The sequence below is a fragment of the Acomys minous genome, assembly GCF_964271855.1.
Source record: "Acomys minous genome assembly, chromosome: 2".
Lineage (NCBI taxonomy): Eukaryota > Metazoa > Chordata > Mammalia > Rodentia > Muridae > Acomys > Acomys minous.
This window is the reverse complement of record NC_140484.1, coordinates 70,609,252-70,632,746: the sequence shown is the minus strand read 5'-3', so window position 1 is coordinate 70,632,746 and position 23,495 is coordinate 70,609,252. Positions and strand designations below refer to the sequence as shown.

At 52.1% G+C, this 23,495-nt stretch overlaps 3 protein-coding genes across 7 annotated transcripts; 2 read left to right on the top strand and 1 right to left on the bottom strand.

Annotated features, from left to right (window-relative positions):
* Positions 1–5,439: 5,439 nt before the first annotated feature.
* On the bottom strand, positions 5,440–7,297 carry LOC311587769 (uncharacterized protein). Its single transcript, XM_084764947.1, has one exon. It carries the CDS (start codon positions 7,293–7,295, stop codon positions 6,291–6,293), a length of 1,005 nt encoding a protein of 334 aa, XP_084621073.1. The 5' UTR covers positions 7,296–7,297; the 3' UTR covers positions 5,440–6,290.
* Positions 7,298–7,318: 21 nt separating this feature from the next.
* On the top strand, positions 7,319–14,384 carry ARMC5 (armadillo repeat containing 5). Its single transcript, XM_084764729.1, has 6 exons — positions 7,319–8,447; positions 9,503–9,610; positions 9,703–10,489; positions 11,904–12,400; positions 13,068–13,200; positions 13,299–14,384. The coding sequence occupies exons 1-6, from the start codon at positions 7,985–7,987 to the stop codon at positions 14,089–14,091; spliced, it is 2,781 nt and encodes a 926-aa protein (XP_084620855.1). The 5' UTR covers positions 7,319–7,984; the 3' UTR covers positions 14,092–14,384.
* Positions 14,385–14,493: 109 nt separating this feature from the next.
* TGFB1I1 (transforming growth factor beta 1 induced transcript 1) lies at positions 14,494–22,823 on the top strand. 5 transcript variants are annotated; one of them, XM_084764825.1, is made up of 11 exons: positions 15,984–16,128; positions 17,363–17,478; positions 17,603–17,655; positions 17,757–17,899; positions 18,068–18,155; positions 18,279–18,384; positions 18,504–18,698; positions 21,179–21,352; positions 21,567–21,648; positions 21,861–22,009; positions 22,196–22,823. In XM_084764825.1, the coding sequence occupies exons 1-11, from the start codon at positions 16,116–16,118 to the stop codon at positions 22,460–22,462; spliced, it is 1,386 nt and encodes a 461-aa protein (XP_084620951.1). In that variant the 5' UTR covers positions 15,984–16,115; the 3' UTR covers positions 22,463–22,823. The 5 variants fall into 5 exon arrangements, with proteins under 5 accessions (XP_084620950.1, XP_084620951.1, XP_084620954.1 ...); XM_084764828.1 differs by having other exon boundaries at positions 18,504–18,694; positions 22,196–22,464; XM_084764826.1 differs by having other exon boundaries at positions 15,998–16,128; positions 17,762–17,899.
* Positions 22,824–23,495: the final 672 nt, after the last annotated feature.

The window sequence follows — 23,495 nt, the reverse complement described above, 5'->3', positions numbered from 1 at the left end:
AAGTCTCTCTGGTGAAGCTCACCTTCTGAGGAGCTTACCTGAACCTGCTGGAAATTGGTCAGTTTTTGTTTCTCAAGGTTCGATTTATACCACCAGTTGCACTTCTCACTCAGACTTGCAGTCAGGCCGTTAGGTGTGGTCTAACTTACCGTTCAACTGAAGAAGCCTTGTGTGTGACTGGGACTAGGTTGGTCCTGGTCTACAAGAAGCCGTGGGTCCAACTGCCAGCAGGCCAACACTGCATAAATATTGGGTGTGGTTCGTACTGCATCTGTAATAACAACACTGGAAGAGATGTGGAGGCAGGAGGATTGGAAGTTTAAGGTGATCACTAGCTATATAATGAATTAAAGGCCGTCATGAATTACATGAGATCCTGTCTCAAAAATCAAACAAACAAAAACGCTTTGGGGGCTGAGATGTTTATTTCACCTATTATTTTATTCTCAGAAACTAGCACAGTATGTTTATAAATGAATGAGTAATCCATTAATAACCATTAAGGTCATCTTTTAATACAGTGGCAATTTTTGGTATATAGGCTAATGTCCTTAAATTAAACATTCCCAAACCACCATATTGTGAGTCTGTAAACTTAATCTTTTACACTAGAGACTGAAACTTGGGTCTGCAAGGTAAGAGCTGCCAATAAGTTACAGTCTCACCTCCCTTTCCCTTTCAGCCTCCCCCCTCTTTTCGACAGGGTCTCATGATGTAACCCAGGCTAGCCCCTTTCCCTTTCAGCCTCCCCCCTCTTTTCGACAGGGTCTCATGATGTAACCCAGGCTAGCCTTGACCTTGTGATCCTCCTCCTCCTGCCTCCTGTTCAGACTGATTTTTCTTTTTTCTTTTCTTTTTTTTTTCTTTTTTGGTTTTTCCAGACAGGGTTTCTCTGTGTAGGCTTGGCTGTCCTGGACTCACTTTGTAGACCAGGCTGGCCTTGAACTCACAGCGACCCGCCTGCCTCTGCCTTCCGAGTGCTGGGATTAAAGGCGTGTGCCACCACACCCGGCCTCAGACTGATTTTTCTACAATTATTTTTAAACAAAAAATTACAAGAGTAGTTAAAATCCAATGCAAAAAATATTTCCTGCACAATTTGAGAATACTGTCCTAACGCACAGCCTCTGAATACTTCTGTATGTATTTTCTACGTACAAGGCCGTTCTCTTACCTACGTACAACCATCAAAACCAGGATGCTAACTGGTACCAAAACCGTAGATCCTACTTCAGCTTTCCCAGCTAACTTAGAGGATACATTTGCTATAGCAAGAAGGACCTGGTACCTATTGCATTAATCACTGTGTCTCTTTAGTTTTCATTAGTCTGGAACCATGTATCAGCTTCCTTTGATTTTTATTACCTTGAGACCATTTATTACTCAGATGGTACTGGTTCAAGACTTTCCAGAGCTAGTTGGAAGACCTACACATGGGTATGCAACTGTGTATATGTGCATACATCTGTACTTATCTGTACTCTATGTTTACTGAAGGCCCTGTCTACTGATATCTTTAATTCTAATAAAACCCACCTAGGTTTCTTCCTTTCCTGACTTTAGTTATCTTTACTATATGTGCTTATGTATCAGTGGCCAGTTTAACAGTTTGCTCCTGCCATCCTTCCTTGGTTAGTGCCCCATAACCTATGCCAGCCCATCTGTCACGCAGATGGACACACTTTTCACTCAGCCATGTATTACTGCCCACAGAAGATGCTGATTTCGCCATCTACCCTAACTTGATACCTTCATAGCTAATTATTCAGGAGGAAGAAGAAAGGGAACTGGGAAAGCCAATGAGGAAGAGCAGATCTTTCCTCCCAACTTGCTATTCAAAGCAAATTCGCTGATTTAGAAACTAGATTTCACTTCGTTCACTCTTGAAGCTACTTTTGGGGGCTGGTTCAAGATGGGGCTTCTCTGTGTAGCCCTGACTGTCCTTGAACTCTGCAGACCAGGCTGAGTTTGAACTCACGGAGATCTGCCTGCCTCTGCCTCCCGAGGACTGGGGTTAAAGGTATGCACCACCATGTCCCGGCTTTTAATACTACACTTAAAAAAAAAATGTACAAGCTTGAGTGCCTTGTACTTGGAGGAGTCTGCTGCTTGAACACCAGGCAAGGCTTCTTACTTCATTCCTGGAGAGGAGTGGATGGTAGCAAACCTAGAGAGGCGCCACACGGCAAGCAGGACTTTAGTTGTTCCCTTTTAGCCTGTCATCTTCTAGGATGTGTAATCTGTGGCCAGTTCAAAGCTGACACGGTGGAGAGAGGTAGATTTTGTGTGTGTGGGACCCATGTCCCCATCCTGGCTTCTTGCAGTCACAGGGAAATACTGTGAGCCTCTGGGCCAGAGCTCGTGCTCAGAGCATCTTTCCATGCTGAACGGAAGTTCTCATTTGCATATTCTCTTCCCAGCCATGGCCCCAGATGGAGCCCACTCCTCCCTCCACCCTTCCAACTCTGAACAGCTGTGGTATAGGGATGATGTGGGTCTGGGACTGAGGGAGGGGACAGGCAACATGTCCATGATTCTGAATAGCTATGTGGGGAAGGCAATGGGAAGAGACCCAAGGCCCTGCTCAGGAGGCAGAAACAAAAGCTTCGAGGTCCAGGCCCTAAGTCAGAGCCACTTTTGATGTACACAGGATGTAGGTGGGAGATGGGAGTACCTTACTAATATACACGGCTGGCTGATAACTCAGATCTGCCTGCATCTCTCCTGGAGTATTGGGATTAAACATATGTACCACTGTCTGGCATGAAACTCTTGCTGGCCTTGCATCTGCTTCCCCCAAGCCCAATTCTGTTTCCAATTGGTCCCCAAATCTGGGCATGTCTGGAGACTTACCTGTCTCCAGCCTTGGAAATAAGAGCCCTGGGACCCTCACCCACATCTCTCTCCTTTCTTCTCTCTCCTCTTCCTCCATCCTCCCCCTTCCTACCCTAGGAAATGGATCCAAATCCTAGAGAGGAGAAATTGTAAATCATATGGCCTTTTCTCAGGGCTATCTGCCCCAGAATGGGATTGCTGGCACTCAGTGGGGTCACCACAGGCCTCGTCCTTCTACAGTGTGCCTAGGGGAATGACCTGGGTGGGGGGGGGAGTAAGCACACTCCCTCCAAGTCCTGCCACACTAACCACACAACAGGCTCTATGTATACAGGAGACAGCTTGCTGCCAGCACGTCAATCCAGAACTAGACAGGAGCTGGGCCACTGCAGGGGAGAATATGTTTCCCACGTCAACACTCCCTGACTTAAGTAGGCTCTGATGTTAGAGTGCTTCAAATCTGCCTTATTCCCACAACAGCTCAGTGAGTCAACCAGCGTTCAATAGTTAGAACTTCCTAACAAAGGCACACAGAAGTTTGCCATACTGAGCCTGTGGACCCTGCCATGTCCTCTTTCAGAGAGGGAAGGGTGATAACTTGAGTAGGGAGGGACACAGGGAGAGAGGCAGATCCAGTGAAGGAGGACAGGTCAGTCACTGAGCAGTGTTAGGGGAGGGGAAGAAAGGAAAATAGTAGGACGAGGATACAAATGGGTAAGGGGGTATTTTGGCTTCATTCTATAAAGGTGCTTATTCATGGTAGTGTTTGGGTGTTGTCTCTAGAGGCTTCTGTAGGGTCAGATGAATAATGCATAGTCCTCATGTTGAGTCAGAAATATAATAGGAATGATGGAATAACCTCTACTGAATAAATCATTGCTCTAAAGATCTTATGTTGCACTGGCAGTTAAGAATGCCTACCACTCTTACAGAGGACTTGAGTTTAGTTCCTAATATCAACATTAGGCTATTAATGCTTGTTAACTTCAATTCCAGGGAATCCAATACCTTCTGGCTACCAGAGACATCTGTATGCATGTGGTGCATACAAATTCACATAGGCAGGCACATACAAATGAATAAATCTTAAAAAGAAAAAACAGAGGATTTTCTCAACTACACAAACAGAAAAACTAGAAATCTAACTTTGAATGTGCAATTTGAAATTTTGCATCAGTTTAAACACACACAAACATGGCCAGACAAATGTTTGGCATTTCTGGCCTAAAGCTGGTCACATACTTGAGTAATGGTACTTTTTGGGTCAAGCCCACTCTTGCTGCTTTTGAGATTTGCTTCTATGTATGGTCAGGACATTTCTTGTTTTCCCCCTGTAATTCCAGAGTAGGTTGAGGGATACCTGCTATAATGTGAGAAGTTAGCTTTCAGTTTCCCCAAAAGAGATTTTGCTTCTGTGCTCACCTGTTCCATATGCTTAACACACACCTGTAGGTAGGGTACAGCACTCACTCAATGTAACAGAGCCAAAGGCCAATAGTAAGCAGCATTGAACAGAACTGATCATAACAACAATTTATTGAGTGCCAACTACGTATGCTATCTCCAGATATTCCACTCAAAACTTGGTTTTGTGTTTCTTGAAGTACTACTGATGAGAACACATCAAAAGTAATTTCTTTAATTACTTACTCCTACTTGGAGTAACTTTCTCCTACCCAGCTTGAGGAGCCAGATCTGTTCATAAGGTATCACCTGGGCCATGCTTTTCAGATTTGCTCCAGGTGACACCCCTTCTCCAACGCCAGCAGCATTCACTGCTATTATTGGTCCATTGCCTTTATGGGACAATAGGCTACTCCAGGAAGTGTCTCGGTCATTTCTGCAATCTTAGAGGCTGATCCATGAGTTGCCATGATGCTTTCTGAATGGTACAACTGATAGGACTCCAGACTTGAACTGAGGCTTACTGATCCATACCCCTAGCCAGGTCTTCATGAAGGTAGGTACAGCCATGGAATATTCACAGCCTGCACATTTCATAGATGAAGAAACTCAGAGCCAGAAGCAATGGGTCACACAACTAGGAAGACAAACCTGGATACTTAGAAACTGAGGCTGGACAACTTGATGCTCTTCCTCTATGTAGACACAGTTGTAAATGCAGCAAGATAAATGGCAGCACAACTGGAGGGCAGGGGATCAGTAGTCTACAGTTAAGGATGAAAGGACTGTCACAAAGAAGTTATTAGATCTTTGAAACAGAGAATGCCATCTTCGACCTGAAAAGGGTTAGTCCATGCCTCTCAGGAAAGCAAGCAGTCCCTCATTGCTCAGACTGTGCTCGGATCAAAGACTTTGTAGTGCTCTGGGAAATCTCCAGACTCCCTCCCCTAATTCCAGCAGTAGAAATACACCTGTGTGGGCGACCTGCCTCTGTGTCAGACAGAAAGGCCACATGGACTCTCCAAAGTCTGGAGTCTTCACTATTCTTCCACTATGGAAGAAAGGAAAGGGGCAGTGGGGGGGGCAGGGGCACCTTTAAGGGAAGAGACTGAGGACTAGAAAAGGGCCAGATGACAAATCTTGGGTCTTTGCCCATGCTTACAAATACCATAAAGCATCTTGTTTGCTTCCACCTCAGTCCCCACCACCCTAGTGTAAACCGTAAAGAGAGTTGTTATTCAGTGGTGAGAGTTCTTTGAATGGGATCCTACACCCAGAACTTATGTAGCAATCCCAAATTCAAATTTTCTGGCCCTTTTGCCAGAACATAGCCTTTTATGATCCCCTTAGTTCCACCTCCAACCTCTGGCTACTGCAGTCCTGTTGCCTGGCTTGTAGTCCTCCTCCTCTGGGAAAAAGTAGCTGTTGCTTTTGTTATGGTTAACCTATCTCGATGCAGCTGGGGCAGAGCTATGTGGCGGTGGACATTGAAAAACTTTCCTCTAGCTAATGGACACTGAACAAAATCTATAGATCAGGACCTTTGTGCGTGTGTCTTTACATCTTGACTCTCTGAAGGTAGTACCTACAGCTCTAGTGCTGTTTGTCTGGCCTGGGGTTCCTGTCTCAACCCAGATGGTGGCATTTGTGAGTCCTACTATTGGCTCTTAGTGAAATCATCTTAGGGATGCAGAAGTCTGCTTTAAAACTCATTCCCTTCAGGCTCCTCAGGACTGGACCAAACCAAGAAACAAAGTCCAGACAAATATCAAAGCCAGGGGTAACTGCAGAAGCTCTCATCTTAGAAGATCCATTGGTGCTTGACAAGGTTGAGAGTTATGGACAAAGGCCTTGCCACATTACAGGCAGAAGGCGGTCTTGCTACTGTGGGTCACCTGTAGAAGTAAGTGGGAACTCTCTTGGCACACTTGCTGCAAATGTGAGCCTGTGTGCATATGCTGGTCTTGTCCACAGGAAACTTCTAGGGTTTCTTGCCCACGTGTGAACATTGATGGAGCTGTGGTGTAAGATTTTGCCACATTCTAGAAAGGTCATTTGCTCAAGTGGATGCGCTGGTGTTCAGTGAACATGGTGTTCTCACTAAAGCCACGTCCACATTCAAGACACCTGAAGGGCGGCTCTCCATTGTGAGTGCGCTGGTGCCGTAGGCAGTTTGAGCTGTTGGTGAAGTTCTTGCCACATTCACAGCAATTGTAGGGCTTCTCCCCTGTGTGTGAACGCTGGTGTTCCAGCAGATAGGAACTGCGCCCAAAGCTGTCTCCACACCAGGCACAAAAGTAGGGCTTCTCACCCGTGTGACAGCGCTGGTGCTGTAAAAGGTTGGAGCTCAGGCTGAAACTCTTGCCACAGAGTCCACAGCGGTAGGGTTTCTCGCCAGTGTGAGTACGCTGGTGCTGGATCAGGTTGGAGCTAACCCGGAAAGCCTTACCGCACTCGGCACAAGCATAGGGCTTTTCCCCAGTGTGCACCCGCTGGTGCTTTGCTAGGTCTGCACTGCGGCCAAAGGCCTCTCCGCACTCCACGCACTTATGAGGCCGGAGTCCTGAGTGAGAACGCCGGTGTTTAGTGAGATTGGAACTGAGGCTGAAGCAACGGCCACATTCCGGGCAGGGGTATGGCTTTTCACCAGTGTGCACTCTGTAATGCTTAACCAGATCTGAGCCACGCCGGAAGCTTTTGTCACACTCCGGACAGCTGTAAGGCCGGTCACACCCATGACTGCTTTGATGGTGAATGAGGTCAGAGAGCTTGGCTACAGCTAGCCCACAACTCCGGCACCTGAAAGCTTTGGGGACTGCAGGATCACTGGTCTTGGCAAGGGTTTCTTCCTCAGGGGCAGAGCCTGACCTACATAGGTACTGCTGGCCCAGCAACTTTTCTTCGGCTGCTGGTTGCTCTGGCAGCGCCAGGAGGGGGCGCTCATGCAGCACAGCCTCGCGATCGAGGGGCGACCTGGGGGCTCCCGGAGATTTTGATGTCCGGGTCCCCAGCAGCTTCGCCCCATCGAGAGCCACTTCGGGCGCCGCAAGCTCCATGGCGGGCGAGAAGTGCTCGGTTTCCTAAATGCCACCCACTTAACTCATCAGCTCAGCTGGAAAAAGAGGTACTGGAGGATTGGAGGCCAGCACCGGAAACGGAAAGGTGCAGAAGCCCGAGCAGCTCTAGGAAGCGGCAGCGAACTTTCCCGGTAGGTTTAACTCTCCCATTCGCTTAGAGAGAGCTCTCCGTCAGGAACTTAGCACTTTTGATACGGCTTGGGGTCCCGCGAACCGGTCAGTCCGGCCTTCCGGGCCGTCGACCACCGCGCCTGAGGGTTGCCAAGGAAAGTCTGAACGTCGCTGACAAGGATGTACCGGGAGCGAAGTAGCTAAGTCATATTGGGCAGCACTGAGACTCCAAAGCGGGGCGACTGACTCTAGGAGCAACAGCCCTGGGAGGAGGAGTTTCTCACCCACCTCCAACTGCACTAAGCTTGGCGCCGACTACATATCCCAGCATGCACCGCACGCACCTCTTACTTTCACACAGATAAATACCATTCTCGCTATGTCTTCTGCGACTGTGCAAGTACCCGTGTTCCAGAATTTAGAACTTCAACTTCCGACTCGCAGGATAACTGCGGCGGCGCTATTCGGAGGAGCAGCCAGGCCACGCCTCCCTCACCTAGTTCCGCTCTCTCAGAGAGCCGGCGAGACGCGGGGCGGAGCCTTAGGCCCGGGCCAAGATGGCGGCTGCGAGACCGACCCTTACGGACTCGCTCTCGTTCTGCCTCGCGCAACTCACGGCGGCGGCCGGGGAGCGGCCAGGTGGGGCAAAGGACCCAGCTACCAACGAGACACCCCTGGGCCGCGCGCTCTTAGCTCTCCGCACGCGCCACATCAAGGCAGCGGAGGGAATTGAGCGCTTCCGGGCACGCGGCGGGCTCCGCCCCCTTCTCGCCCTGCTGCGCCGAACGGCTGCTGCGGGCCCCGCCCCTTCCCAAGCAGGCCCTGGCTCCGCCCCTTCGCCGGTTGCGTCAGCTGGTTCTTCCCCTGGCCCCGCCCCCGCTGCGGAGTTGCCTTTGACGCCTTCGTCGCCAGTGCGCCTGCGCAAGACGCTGGATTTGGCGCTTAGCATTCTAGCCAACTGCTGTACGGAAGGGGCGTGCCGGGCCGAAGTGCGTAGACTTGGAGGCATTCTCCCTTTGGGTAAGTGCTCCGCCTCCGTTTCTTAGAAAGGCTCCACCCACGGGACCTGTGCAGTCCTTAGTGCTTTATTTTCATGCCTCCGAGTACGGGGCTTTGTGAGGGTGCAGCGCCACTCTTCTCTTCAGGTGTGACGTCTGTGTGACGCCACCGCTCTCATAAATTATACCTGGACCTACCCAGACCAGGACCAGGTATTGGCTCCTGCCGCGCTTTTGAGCAAATGCTTGGTCCTATTTGTGGTGCTTCTGAAAGCCAGTACTTACTGCTGTGTTCTCCCTACGCAAAGCTTCACGTGGATGAGCTGGGGGCCAGAAAGTATAGTTTTAAAAGTTCAGAAAATGGACCTAGAAAGTTATACCATCAGACGCACCAGGCGAATCATCCAACCTCTCCAAAGCTAGACGCTCTTATGTAATAACAATAGCTACCCATCCCCTTCCTAAAGCCCTTTTGTGGCTTCAGTTGCCTTCACATTTAAATTTTTTTTAAAGATTTATTTAGATATTGTTATGTATACAGTGCTCTGGCTGCACGTAAACCTGCAGGCCAGAAGAGGGCATCAGATCACATTATAGATGGTTGCTGGGAATTGAACTCAAGACCTCTGGAGGAGCAGTCAGTGCCCTTACCCTCTGAGCCGTCTCTCCTGCCCACCTTCACGTTTTATTTTGACTCCTTGTACAGACATTTGAGGGGCTTTTTGAAGTCACAGACACCATTACCCTGGGTCGTTTGGAAAAGCTGCTTCCAAACCTGAGGCACTAGCCTTTCCATTTACTACCTTCTAGAAAATACCTATTCTGTCCTCCAGCTCACCTTTTAGCATCTTCTGAAGACTTTACCTGACCCTCTCAAGGCACGTTTTTTTTTTTCCCTCCCTTCTTCTCTCTCTCCTTCCCTCCCCTGTCTCTCTTTGGGTTGTTGGGGATTGGCTCAGGGCTTGGTACAACACTCCACTACTGACCTGCATCTGTGGCCGTTCACCACATTCTTGAGAGGATTGATGAGCGGCCAGTCAGGGGCGTAGCCCTCAGGAAAACCAACTGTCCTTGCAGTGACTATTCTTCAGTGTGTGAAGGCAGACAGCATCCAGAACCGAACCGCCCGTGCTCTGGGGAACTTAGCCATGGAGCCTGAGAGCTGCAGGGACATCCACTCTGCTGGTGAGAAGGCTGGGAGAGGGCTTCGCTGAGGCTCGCTGGAGGACGTAGACGTCTGCCCTTGCTCACTGTGTGCCGTCCTCTCCCTTCCCCAGGTGCAGTTCCCTTCCTTGTGGAGAGCCTAACGGCCTGCCAGGACTCACAGTGCCTACAGAGTGTAGTCCGTGCCCTCCGCAACTTGGCAGACTCACCCCAGCACCGCCTAGCCCTGGCACAGCAGGGAGCAGTGAGGCCACTGGCTGAGCTCCTGGCTACTGCCCCAGACCCTGCACTGACCTCGGCCCTAGTTCGAGCCCTCTTGGAACTCAGCCGAGGCTGCTCCCGGGCCTGTGCTGAGCAGCTAAGTCTGGGTGGGGGGCTGGGTCCACTTGTCAGCCTGGCTTCTCACCCTAAACGTGCGATACGTGAGGCCGCCATCCTGATCCTTGCCAATCTGTGTGCTCAGGGCCTGGTGCGGCCTGCACTGGGCAATGCTGGTGGTGTGGAGGTGCTGCTAGGGGAGCTTAGGAGGCGGCGGGGTCCCAGTGGGACCAGCTCAGCTTCCCAGCAGCCCCTAGTGCGGGCTGTGTGTCTCTTATGCCGGGAAGCCATCAACCGGGCCCGGCTTCGGGATGCTGGTGGTTTGGAGCTCTTGATGGGTCTGTTGCAGGATCCTGGCGCCAGTGCCTGGCATCCACGTGTCGTGGCTGCTCTTGTAGGCTTCCTTTATGACACTGGAGCCTTGGGCAAGCTACAGGCTCTGGGACTTGTACCTCTTCTGGCCAGGCAGCTATGTGGTGAAGCTGGCGAAGAGGAAGACGACGGCGTAGAAGCTGCTTCCTGGGACTTCCCTGAGGAACGGACCTCTGGGCAGGCAGAGGCAGGAAGCTTCCGAAGCCTCAGGTGAGACCTCGTATCAGGGCCTGAAGATGGATGTGCTCAGGGGGAGGGGGTTTGTGTCTGCTACAGCCATCTTCCTTACCTCTGCCTCTGTTCTGCCTTAAGACGTTTACCAAGACTTATTCCCGATTCTTTGCTCTTCTCTAATATGACTTAGATCTGCCATCTGACCCTGGCTCCACCCTGTCACCCAGAATCTGGGCACTACACAAGTTGACTGGGGGTGGCATGTGTCCCGTTTACAGTGGTATGCTATGGAGCCCAAGCCTTATTTTCTTTGTTGGTTTGTTCATATTTTTTGAGATAATGTTTTACTTTGGAGCCCAGGCTGCTTGGATCTCACTATATAGCCCAGGCTGTCCTTGAACTTGCAGCTGTCCTCCTGCCTGTCTTACCCTCTAGAGAAGTTCTTATTCTGTTACCATCACCAAAACATAAGGAATTGACTTCTCTGAGCCACCGATTGCTTGTGTGTGCAATGGAGAATGACAGCACACATACCGGTAGAGGGGTTGCACAGACTGTCCCTTCCTTAGCTCCGAGCGATGGTCGGTATGTGTCATTCTTGTGAACTTTGACATCTCCCCTCTCACCCCTGATGGCCAACCCTTAGTGCCTAAACGTGATGAGGAAGCACTACCTGAGAGCGTCTGAGTCTAGAGCCTTCTTCCTCCTGAGAGCCCTCATCCCTCACTGCAGTGTCTTCGGTTGCTCTTCTGTCTAGAACACTCTTTGCTGTATGCTTTCTCCTTCAAGTCTTTGTTCGGTTCTTACCATCTTTGTAAGGGGTGGTGATCACCGTCTTATTTACTATTTGCCTCCTCCACCCGTCACTTTCCCCCCTCTGCTGTCACTACACACTACCCTGATTGTACGACAGCGGACCGTGAAAGCTTTGACAAGGGGTCTCCCCGCAGTCTAGGCTGATCTTAAACTGAGCATCCTCCTGCCCTGTCAGCCCCGAGTGCTAGGACCACAGGCATAAAACACCTGGTCATACCATGCGCTTTAACGTGCTTGTGCTGTTTCTCCTCAGTGGATCATACACTCCGGGAATAACGTTTTGTTCACTGATTTTTCTTGAGCACCTAAAGCTGGGCTCGGCACATGGTGCACACTAGTCATTCAGAATGACGTGTGGCCCCATCTCAGTTTTGTGTCTTCCCTCCCTTTACATGCCTTTCTTTCACAGAGCTGTCTCCTTCCTTTCCTTTCTTCCCCTTTCTTCCCTTTCTTTCTTCCCCCTCCCCCTCCCATCTGTCTGCCTTTTTCTTTTTTGGGACAGCGCCTCATGAGGCTGTCCTTGGAACTCTCTGTCCCAGGCTTGCCTTGAACTCGTGACGCAGGACCACCTTTTTGATTCTGCTTCCTTGCTTTGCCTCCGGGTTCCGACTCCTTTTCTTCCTGTCCTCTGTAGGTTGTGGCTGATTTCTGAGGGTTATGCAGCAGGCCCTGGAGATTTGTCCCCAGATTGGTCTCCTGAGCGTTGCCCGATGCCAGAGCCATCTGAGTCAGTCAGTCCTACCCCTGGCCAGACCTCAATGTCGACACCCCGCACACTTCGCAAACTGGGCCGTATCCCTGCTGCCACTCCTGAGGAGCCTTGGGGCCAAGAGGGGCCAGCACTGTTGCTGCTGTCACGCTTCTCCCAGGCTCCTGACCCAAGTGGAGCTCTAGTGACTGGCCCAGCACTGTGTGGCCTCTTGGCCTATGTGACGGGTGCACCAGGACCACCAAGCCCACGTGCACTACGTATCTTGGCACGTCTCACCTGTAACCCTGCCTGCCTTGAGGCCTTTGTGCGTAGCTACGGTGCAGCACTGCTGCGTGCCTGGCTCATACTCGGTGTCTCACCAGATGACTGGCCTGTGCCACGTGCCCGGCCTGTACACCAAAGCCAGCACCAGGAGCTGGGTATGTTTCCCCTGTCCCTACCCACACGAAAGGCCCATTTCCTCCCACACCTTTTGTGGACCGAGAACCTCTACTTCCTACTCAGTTGCCCTCTTGTTCTCTCCAGCCTACCATCCATGGTGCTCAGCCCCCAGGCATTGAGGGCTTGGGGGGCCCTGGGAGGCAGAGAACTTGCCCTTCTGTTCATGGCCCTGGGGTACAGAGAGTTCTGTTCTGTCCTTTGCCCAAACCTCGGGGCCAAGATAACCTGGTACCAGGTTTGGCTCCTCATACTTTAGAATCTGACCTTTCTGCGTTTCTTTACCCACTCTGTTTGGGGTTCCTTACAGTCCTGGGCACACTCAATTAGGAACTCAGCCCAAGGCACCATGTCCTCTCGGGCTCTGCTACCATTTTCATTGTAGACTACCCTGTCTTCCGTGCCTGACTGTAGGCTGTTTCAGTCTTGGAGGGCCCACATCTACACTCTGACCATCCACTTTCCTGTTTTCCTCCTTTGAGTTTTAGTTCCTCGCACCCCGAGTCCTGTCCTTGACCCCGTGCTCATCGCACTCCTCTGTTGCCTTCTTGCCCTGAGATTTTACTCTCCCCCTCCCACGGACGCAGAGCCCTGTCTTGCCCACAGCACTCCCGTCCTTAACCCTGACTGCTGTGCCTGTCCCTGCAGGTGAGATGCTGCTGCGGAACCTGACCGTCCAGGCCGAGTCTCCCTTCGGAGTGGGTGCCCTCACCCACCTGCTGCTCTCTGGGAGTCCTGAGGACCGTGTAGCCTGTGCCCTGACCCTACCCTTCATCTGCCGGTGAGGGGGAAGGGGGGTCTTGTAGGGGTTGCCAACAAGATTGCAGCTCTCCAGTCCTGCCATTAGCCCCCCGCTGAAAGACCCCCTTTTCCCCACAGGAAGCCCGCTCTGTGGCGCCGCTTACTTCTGGATCAGGGCGGCCTCCGCATCCTCCTCACAGCACTAACCCAGCCAGCTCCACACCCGCTCTTCCTCTTCTTTGCGGCAGATTCCCTTTCCTGCCTCCAAGGCCTGATGTGTCCCACTGCGAGCCCAGCCCTTTTCCCTGCTGTGCCCATGGAACTAGACTCACCCGCCCCCTGCCTCTATAAACCTCTGCTGGGTCCAACCCCTGTGCCAGCTCCTGACCTGCACTTCGTTCTGGATTCAGGCCTCCAGCTCCCTGCTCAGCGGGCTGCTTCAGCTACTGCCTCCCCTTTCTTCCGGGCCCTGCTCTCCGGCAGCTTTGCTGAAGCCCAGATGGATTTGGTGCCACTTCGAGGCCTGTCCCCTAGTGCAGCGTGGCCTGTCCTACATCATTTGCATGGCTGCCGAGGCTGTGGGGCTGCGCTGGGGCCTATACCCCCCGCTGGCCAGCCCCTGCTGGGTTCCAAGGCTGAGGAAGCACTGGAAGCTGCTGGCCGGTTCTTACTGCCTGCGCTGGAGGAGGAGCTAGAAGAGGCCGTTGGCCGCATCCACTTGGGGCCCCGGGGTGGCCCTGAGTCAGTGGGTGAGGTGTTCCGCTTAGGCCGGCCCCGGCTGGCTGCTCACTGTGCACGGTGGACACTGGGGCCGGGGCAGTGCCCAAGAAAACGCGCCCTAGCCCTTACGGGGCTCGTGGAAGTAGCAGGTGAGGAGGCAGGGCCCCTCACTGAGGCTTTGCTGGCCGTGGTGATGGGGACCGAGCCATAGAGCAGACACCTTTAGGTTAAACTGTCGGTATCCCTGGGGGAGGACCCAAGGCATGAGTTGGCTGTGAAAGAGGCTTCTCTCAGCATGGCGTGAGAGGAGACTGCAGAAGGAGCTATCCTCAGGGACTGAAGAGAGAATGGAACTGAATCCCAGGAAGAAGATGAGAAGATCCATGCTTAAAAAGCCAACACCAGAGTCTGTGCACAGAGTCAAAGAGGGCAGCTCAGGCTCCAGGGTCTAGTCTGACTCAGCCCTGTGGTGTTGAAATTAAAAATCTGAGATTTGGACGCTTTTGTTGTGTGGTGCTTCTGCTTGCTTTCCTGGGGTGGGGGTGGGGGCTTGGGGGCGTGTCTCCACCCTTTCACCTCTGAGGACCCGCCGCTATGACGTGGGCCAGCCTTGGCCTCATTGCCTGGCATTACTACAGACCTGGGGCATGGTGGGTTTCCCATGGGATGGAGGAGGCCTGCTTTCTGGTCACGAGTCTTCATTGCTTAGACACAATCACCTATCTAAATAGATCCTGGCCAGGGCCGAGAGGTTTGGGCTGAGGACGAGTGTGTCAGCATGTCATAACACCTCTGCCTTCTGGCCTTTGCCTGTCAGTATCCACGTTTGTTCTCATCTCTTGAGCCAGGTTTTTGTTTGTTTTTAAAGACATTTATGTGAAGGTATATGCCTTCCATGGCTCCTATGTGGAAGCCAGAGGAAAACTTGAGGGACTTAATTCTCTGCTTCCATCCTATGGGTCCCAGGGACCAAATCCAGGTCATCTGGCGTGGCAGAATGAGCCTTTGCCGCTGAGCCATCTCAACTGCTCCAAGCCAAGTTCTTAAGTGTCAGCGGCTTGTGGGAGACCTACTGTCTTCTTAGGGAGGGTTCCTGAGCCCCATTCTTGGTCGCATGCAGAGAGAGAGTCCCTTAACAGGCATCCAGGTAAAAGGGGGCACCACCACTGAGTTCATCCCTGGACTAAGCCTGCCCAGATGGAGGCATTTCAGAATGGTGAGTTAAGGTGGCCTTGCTGACACTGAGCCTCTGGGTGTCCGAATCTCTGGTTTGGCTTGTGTATTAGGGTGTGGTGGTGCATGCCTTTAATCCCAACATTCTGGAGACAGAAGCTAGTGGTTCTCCCGTGGCAGCCAGCGTTCCATAGTGAGAGACTATCTTTTTAAAAAAGTACTTATGACTGGGCCCTTTCTGACTGATTAGGCTGCCATGGAGGGCTATGCGGGCCTTCAGTGTTTTTTATCAAACTTCCCAGGTTCTGACTTGCTCCTGGGTTGAGGCCTCCTTTTCCGTTGCTTAAATCTGTCCCCCAGGATGGCTGTAAGACAGCAGTTGTCCATACCCAACTCCAAGCCTCCAGGTGTTTCCAACTTGGTTTCTTAGGAAGCCAGCCCAGGGACAGAGTCTCGTCACTCTGTGGCTGGAGTCTGTGCTGCTTTCTTCTCTGTCATCGATACCTTAGGAATGCGCTGCTTAGGAACAGGCTCTGGTCACCTCAGTGTGAGACATTTCCTAGTTAGTACGCCTCTAGCCATTCCATCTCTGTTTGGCTGGCTGTCAGAGCCCCGAGTCTGAGAGAACCTTAGAGTGCCACTTCTGTCTCTAACCAAAATTCTGCAAAGGACTTGTCTTTTTTAGATGCCCTGAGTGGGAGTGGGGGCCTGCCTGGCAATCAGGTGCCGGCTTGGGGCGCCCTCAGTTTCTGAGACTCCTTAAGGCAGAACCACTTCTGACTTGGCTTCAGCTGCTGGGACTCGCTGCCGCTGAGGCAGAGGCTGGGGTGTGGCCTCCTCTGAGCCAGCCAGAAGGCTGGGTTGGGTGGGCCCTGGTGCTGTCTCTCTTCGTGTTCCCATGCTCAGCCCCCCCTCCGCCGTATCCCAGCGGGTCCCGGCTTCCATACATGGTCACGGCCCTGCTTCTAACTCCCTGACGTTCCCCCCCCCCACCTCGTCCCCCGCCTCCACCGGACACAGCCCCCGCCCTGCTCGCCCCAAGCTGTCCGCCAGCGCACCGCCATGGAGGACCTGGGTGAGTGGGGGACCGGATCCTCCTAGCCTCTCACCCCCGCCTGCATCTATCCTCTTCCCCATTCGCACGTCTCCCACAACCCAGTTTTCTCCCTCCATTTTCTCGCCTCACACTGCTTGTGCCTCCCTCCCAAATCCACGTCCTTTCCTGCCTCCCCCTGCCTTGCTTGCCATGTCGCTGCCTCCGTTCTTCCCTGGCTCCGCTCCCTCAATCCTGCTTGTGCAATGGACAAAGCATTAAGGCACCCACGGGGGCCTGGATTTAGAGGCTCTGGGTAGGAAGGGGTTAAGGGATCCTTGGGTCCCGGGACTGGGAAAATAGTCCGGAGAGGAGAGTGTGACATCAAGTTTCGGATCTTCTCTTGAGACCACACCGGGGTTTCAAGAAAAGAAGAGTTAAGTGTCCCTAAGTATAGCAGGGGGGGTGGGGGGGGGGAGCGGGTGTCAAGTAAGTCCTCAGGGCAAGAAAGAGTAATAGAGACAGAGAGTGCCAAAGTGCTAAAAGTTTACGGCTTCTACGGTAGATGCTCAGAGAAGAGTAAAGCGACGGGGTAAGGCGGGGGTAAAGGGGCGCTCAGAGATTCAAAGCGCCCCAGGCATCTAGAACCCCCTTTTTTGCGGAGGCTGGGGCTAAGAAGCCCCATGGCATAATTTTTGGATCCAGCAGCAGAGGGCGCTCCTCCACAATAGTGCATGGATAAGAAGTACGCCCAAAAAAAAAAAAAAAAAAAAAGCCGCTCCCTGCTGGTGCCACTTACCCCTGAAAGAAGAAGGACGTGTGTGTGTGTGTGTGTGTGTGTGTGTGTGTGTGTGTGTGTGTGACTTCAGTGTGGCTAAGTGGGCCAGGCTGTGTAAATATGGGAAGAAGTAGTGAATGTGGCACAGAGAACATTCAGTCAAGCATGCAGCCGATTGAACGTTCTGGGTACAGTAAGAAAGATGGAGAGAGTAAGAGTCAAGTGACTGAGTTTGTATTTGGTTCCCAGGATAAGTCAAGGGCGATGTCTAGTCATAAATAACCCACCCCCACCCCCCACCCCCACCCCCGCGCCCCCGTTGTACTTCTGGGCCTTGGTCTGGCCCTCTCAGTATGTTTCTTGGCCACTGTCTTTAACACTGGCTTCCTACCTTTTCTAAACACTGCCACTTAGAACCCTTTATCCTCTCACCTCTGAGACCTTGCCGCCCCCCCACCCCCCACCCCAACCTCTCACCCTGAGGGCCTCTCACCGCAGATGCCCTGCTCTCTGATCTGGAGACCACCACTTCACACATGTCAAGGTTAGGGGCTCCAAAAGAGCGCCCACCAGAGACACTCACACCTCCCCCACCCTATGGCCACCAACCACAGGTGAGATGAGATTCTGGGGTCTGGGGCAGCCATTAGGGCCTGGGTTGGTCTGGGTTTGGGGAAATCGGCGTCTGAGTGAGGCAGGGAAATATGACTGTCCTACATATGTCTCTACTCTCTATAGACAGGGTCTGGAGAATCTTCAGGTGCCTCTGGGGACAAGGATCATCTATACAGGTGAGGGGCCTGGGGACCGGGGCATGGAGATAGGGAAACCAATTGAAGTTCAGGTGAGGGGACTCGCCTACTCTAAACCCAGGTTCCCTCCTGTCCCTTAGCACAGTCTGCAAGCCTCGGTCCCCAAAGGCTGTGGCCCCCGTGGCGCCTCCGTTCTCCTCTTCCAGTGGTGTCTTGGGCAACGGGCTCTGTGAACTGGACCGTTTGCTTCAGGAACTTAACGCCACCCAGTTCAACATCACAGGTACTGGGGTTACTGAGCCAGTCTCTGATGGGGTCGGGGAAGGGCAAAGATGGGCAAGGATCTAAGGGATGTGGGCCTTTCTGAGGAGGAACCCAAGGACGTGGAGCCTTCACTGGGGGGATAGGCTGAGGATGGCTCTTTGCCAGTGTTATTCTCTCCTCTCTCCAGATGAAATAATGTCTCAGTTTCCATCTAGTAAGATGGCAGAAGGGGAGGAAAAGGAGGACCAATCAGAAGACAGCAGCACATCCACTGCGTGAGCCTGGGGTAGCTGGCAGGGCTGGGAAGGAGGTGACGGGGCCTGGATGTCTGAGTTACAAGAGTGTGGGGGGGTGTTATGCGGGCAGGCTCTGAGGTTATACCACTGTGTTCTCCACAGGCCTCCCAGCACATTCCAGGTCCCGTCAAAGCCTTCAGCCACCTCAGCCACTCTGGAGCTGGACAGACTGATGGCGTCACTCTCTGACTTTCGCGTCCAGAACCACGTGAGTCTGGAAGGATTTGGGCTGGGCTCACTAATCCTGCTTTGATGCTTCTAAATGGTGGGGTTTTTTTTGTTTGTTTGTTTGTTTTTTGACTCAACTTCCATGTCGTCTGACTGTAGCTTCCAGCCTCAGGACCACCTCAGCCTCCTGCAGTGAGCCCTACCCACGAGGGATGCCCGACTCCACCAGGACAGGCTGGCAAGGGCAGTCTGGACACAATGCTGGGCCTGCTGCAGTCCGACCTCAGCCGCCGCGGTGTTCCCACTCAGGCTAAGGGCCTCTGTGGCTCCTGCAATAAGCCTATTGCTGGGCAAGTAAGTGCAGCCCTGAGAGAGGAGGCATGTACTTGTATATCTACCTCTGAGAACCAGACCTGTGTTTCTCCCTTTGAAATATTTTTTTAATTCGTTGAGAATTTAATACATGTGTATAATGTATTTTGCGTCTATCCAACCCCTTCCTCTATTCCTTCCAGTGCCCCCATAATTTCTCCCAACTTCATGTCATCTTTTAAAAACTTACCAAGTACATGTATTGCTGCCAGTGTTGGTGGGGGTGGGGGTGGGGGGGCGTTGCAGGACCATCCTTCAGAGCATTGCACCTTCCAGGGCCACATGCCTGAAAAAAACAGAAGCACAGACGCACCCTTGCCTGGCAGCCAACAGCTGCCAATTGTTCCTCTGCCGGGGGTGGGGCTAACCGAGCCCCCCCTCCCCTTGGTGTGGTTTGAACTGGCCTGGGACTTGTAGGTCTTGTGAAAGATCCACAGCTTCTGTGGGTTCATGAGCACAACCCCCTTGCCGTGTTGAGAAAGTGCTGATTTGCAGAAGTCTCCTCCAAATTCTGGCTTTTTCAGCCTTCTCACCCCATCTTCTGATGATCTCTGAGCCTTGTGGGGAGACTGTGTGCGACAAATGTTCCATTATTCTCTTTGAATGAGCACCTGTGAAATGGAAATTGTTTTTTCTTGTGATGTTGAGGCCTGAACCCAGACCCTTACATTCTTTTTTCTTTTCTTTTTTTTATATTTTATTTTTATTTTTTGACAGTGTTTCATGTATCCCATGGTCTCAAATTCAATATATCATCAATGATAAACTCCAATTCCTGATCCTTTAGTCCTCCCCCTCCCCCCCCCCAAGTACTGGGATTATAGACATGTACCCCCACACACACACATACAAGTTTATTAGTTTGTGTATGCTAGGCAATCATTGTACCAATTGAGACACAGCTCTAGCCCAATCCTTGGAATTTTGAGACAAAGTCTTACTATGTAGCACATCTAAAACCCACTAAGTCTTGCTTTTAAGCTGGGTGTGGTGGCGCACACCTTTAATCACAGCACAGGAGGCAGAGGCAGGTGGATCTCTGTGAGTTCAAGGTCAGCCTAATCTATAAAGCAAGTCCCAGACAGCCAGGACTACAAGAGAAACAAACAAACAAACAAAACCAAAAAACTGACCAACCAAACAAACAAGTAAGTCTTGTTTTTACCTCCCAATTCTAGGATTTTCAGCATATGCCACTATGCCCGCCTAAAGTGGACATTATTGCTTATATTTTCTGTGTTTTTTAAAATTATTTTTTGAGGTAGTATCTCAACTGTAGCCTAAATTGACCAGGAACTCACTCTGTAGCCAAGACTGGCCTTGAACTCACGGCAGTCCTCCTACCTCAGCCTTCTAAGTGCTGGAAGGACAGGTACGAGCCACCATGCCAAGCTATGTTTGATGTTTTCTTTCTTTCTTTAAATCGTATGTGTATTGGTGTTTTGCCTGAGTTAACAGACCTCTGTGAGCTGCCATGTGGGTTCTGGGAATTGAACCTGGGTCCTCTGGAAGAGCAGCCAGTACTCTTAACTGCTGAGCCATCTCTCCAGCCTCCTATGTTATGTTTACTTAGTTTAAAAAGTTGTATGTGGCCTAGGGACTAAACCCAGGGCCTTTGCACACGCTAAATACATCTTTTGCTGTAGAACTGAACCCTTAGCGCCATGCCTATTTATGGATGAGAAAACAGAAACTCTTAGTGATAAGCCATAGGGTAAGAATTTCAACCTGGCTAGGATCTGGTGTGGCCCTACTGTGTGCCAGCCACTGTGCTAGTTCCTTTTCATAGCCCCATTCCGTTTACTCTTCCCCAAAGGCCTATTAGTTTTGCCTACTGTCTCTGGGCTCTCTTCCTTTTCAGAGTCTGGTCCAAGAGTCCTGGTTTTGGGATCACGGGTTGAGCAGATATGATCCAGAGTAGCTGAGCCTGGTGCCTTAAGTACCTGACTCCCATAACAGAATTGCTGATCCCAGAAGGCAGGGTGGTATGACTTCTGTGAGGCCCTAGGTGCCTCAGTCTTCATAGGTTGCTCCTCTACTAAAACTTACGTCTGCATTGGCATAAGGATCACTCCTTTCTGGCATGGTGGTGCTGCCTTAAGTCTAGCATCCTGGAGGTTGAGAGGTAGGAGAACAGAGCTACATAGTGAGTTTGAAGCCAGCACAACTTAGAAAGACTGTCTCAAAACAAAACAAAACAAAACAACAACAAAAAACTCCCTACACAAACTTTAAAGTAACTAAGCCTTTGAAGGATTGTGGTCCTAAATACACTATGCCTTATGTGAATGTAAACTCTTGGAGTAAAGCTGGAAGGCCGGCTTTGAACATTTGATTTTTTTTTTTCATCCTGATCCATCAAGGTTAAGACTGGGGAAAGGCCAGGTATATAAACCTTAGCTCACCCGGCACCTTTCATGTGGAGAGCCACTTTGACAGAAACCTCCCGTTCACCTTCGCAGGTGGTTACCGCCCTGGGTAGAGCCTGGCACCCGGAGCACTTCCTTTGCAGTGGTTGTTCCACAACCCTGGGAGGCAGCAGTTTCTTCGAGAAGGATGGGGCTCCCTTTTGCCCCGAGTGCTACTTTGAACGCTTCTCCCCTCGATGTGGCTTCTGCAACCAACCCATCCGACATGTAAGCTTCCCACCAATTTACCTGTTTCACTCAGCGAGGATCGGCCTCTCCCACCTCCAAGCCTACCGTACCCCACATCTTCTGTTTACCCACTTTAACCCCAAATTCCTTGAATTCCTTGTTAGTTCTTCAGCTCTCTCCAGGTTCCCGGAGGGAGGAGGCCGAGGGAAGAAAGGACCGAGGCAACAGTAGTGTCCTTTTTCATTTTCTGCAGAAAATGGTTACCGCTTTGGGCACCCACTGGCACCCTGAACATTTCTGCTGCGTCAGCTGCGGGGAGCCCTTCGGAGAAGAGGGTGAGAGCTGATATTTAAGAGCTACAGGCCCACTCTTTTACCCAACAGGAGTTTCCTTCTACTCCGCCTGCCCCTCCCTATTCACCCATGGGCTCCCACCCCCTCCCGCCCTTTCCTAGTTCTAGACCCTGCCCTTCCCTCCCTACTGCCCACACCCACTGCCCCTCCTGGATCTTTGTAGTCCTGCCCACATCTCCTGTCCCTGCCCCCAGGTTTCCACGAGCGGGAGGGCCGCCCCTACTGCCGGCGGGACTTCCTGCAGCTGTTCGCCCCGCGCTGCCAGGGCTGCCAAGGTCCCATCTTGGATAACTACATCTCGGCACTCAGCGCGCTCTGGCACCCAGACTGCTTCGTCTGCAGGGTTCGTGCTTGTGGGGAGCCGGCAAGGAGCCCAGGGTCGGGGGGGGGGGGGTGTGATTGATCGATCGGAAGGGCTGCTTCACTTCTGCGGGGAGGCTGCCCGAGTCAGGGCGGATGGATGTTAGTTTTCCACGCAGGTTACCTGGTCAGAGATTTACCTTATTTTGTCAATACTCCCTTCTGGTAGGAATGCCTCGCACCCTTCTCCGGAGGCAGCTTTTTTGAGCACGAGGGGCGCCCGCTGTGTGAAAACCATTTCCATGCCCAGCGCGGTTCGTTGTGTGGCACGTGTGGCCTCCCCGTGACTGGCCGCTGCGTGTCTGCTCTGGGCCGCCGCTTCCACCCAGATCACTTTACCTGCACCTTTTGCCTGCGTCCGCTCACCAAAGGCTCCTTCCAGGAGCGAGCCAGCAAGCCTTACTGCCAGCCGTGCTTCCTGAAGCTCTTCGGCTGACCTCCTCTTGGGATCACAGATCTCCAAAACCAAGCCGCCAAAAACCCATTCGTGAAAAAGACTGAGTCCCCCCCAGGTCCCCAGCTCTGGAGCTACCAGACATCCCTGGCCCTCTCCGCACTCCCGTCCCTGCTGTGGCCCAGCCACTGGACAGACCTACCTACCCACAGGCTTGTCAAGCTCTGAAAGGGCCCCACGCGCCTTAAAAACCGCACTAGCCTGGAATGTAGACCTCACTCTGACCTCATGCTGGTTCTTGTCACCCGACCTATCAGAGGTCAGGATGTCCCTGTCCCTCCGAGGCTCACTATTCTTGTACACTTTTTTTTTCTACAAACATAAAAACACGCTCCACACCTCACAGTGCCGGAGAACCTTGCTTTACAACCCTTGTCCGGTTCATACTCTGAGGGCTCTAGGCCACAGGCCTGTGGAGGAGCTGGAACTGCTCTCTCCCGGTTTGTTGGGGTGACAGCAAACATCAGATGAGGCCGTGGAGAGGCATGCCTGTGATCTCAACGTGGAGGACGGGGCAGACTATCCTCAGTTGCCTAGCAAAACGGAGGCCGGGTTGGGTTTTGAGACTATCTTAAACAAAACAAACAAACAAAATCCCCAAACACCTGGCAGTTCCCACTGCAATCCCAGCGTGAGGGAGGCAAGTTCAACACCCGTACAAAAGCAGTCTATTTGTAGATGGCGAGTTCCAGGCCAGCCCGGCTCTGGGGCTATGATATAAGAGCTAGTGTCAAGAGGGCCGGGGCGGAGCAGCGCCAGAAGCCCCAGGTTGGGTTTCTAGCACCCACAGCCATCTGTAACTCTTGTTCCAACGCCCCCTTCTGGGCTCTACAGGCACCAGGTGCATGCACGGCGCACAGACATACACGCAAACAAAACAGCCACACATATAAAACACACATTTTTAAAAAGGGTTGGAGAGATGGCTCAGTGGTTATGAGTGCGGCACATTCAGAAGATGTGTGTTCTGTTCTCAGCACCCACACGATGGCTCACAACGATCTGTAACTCCAGC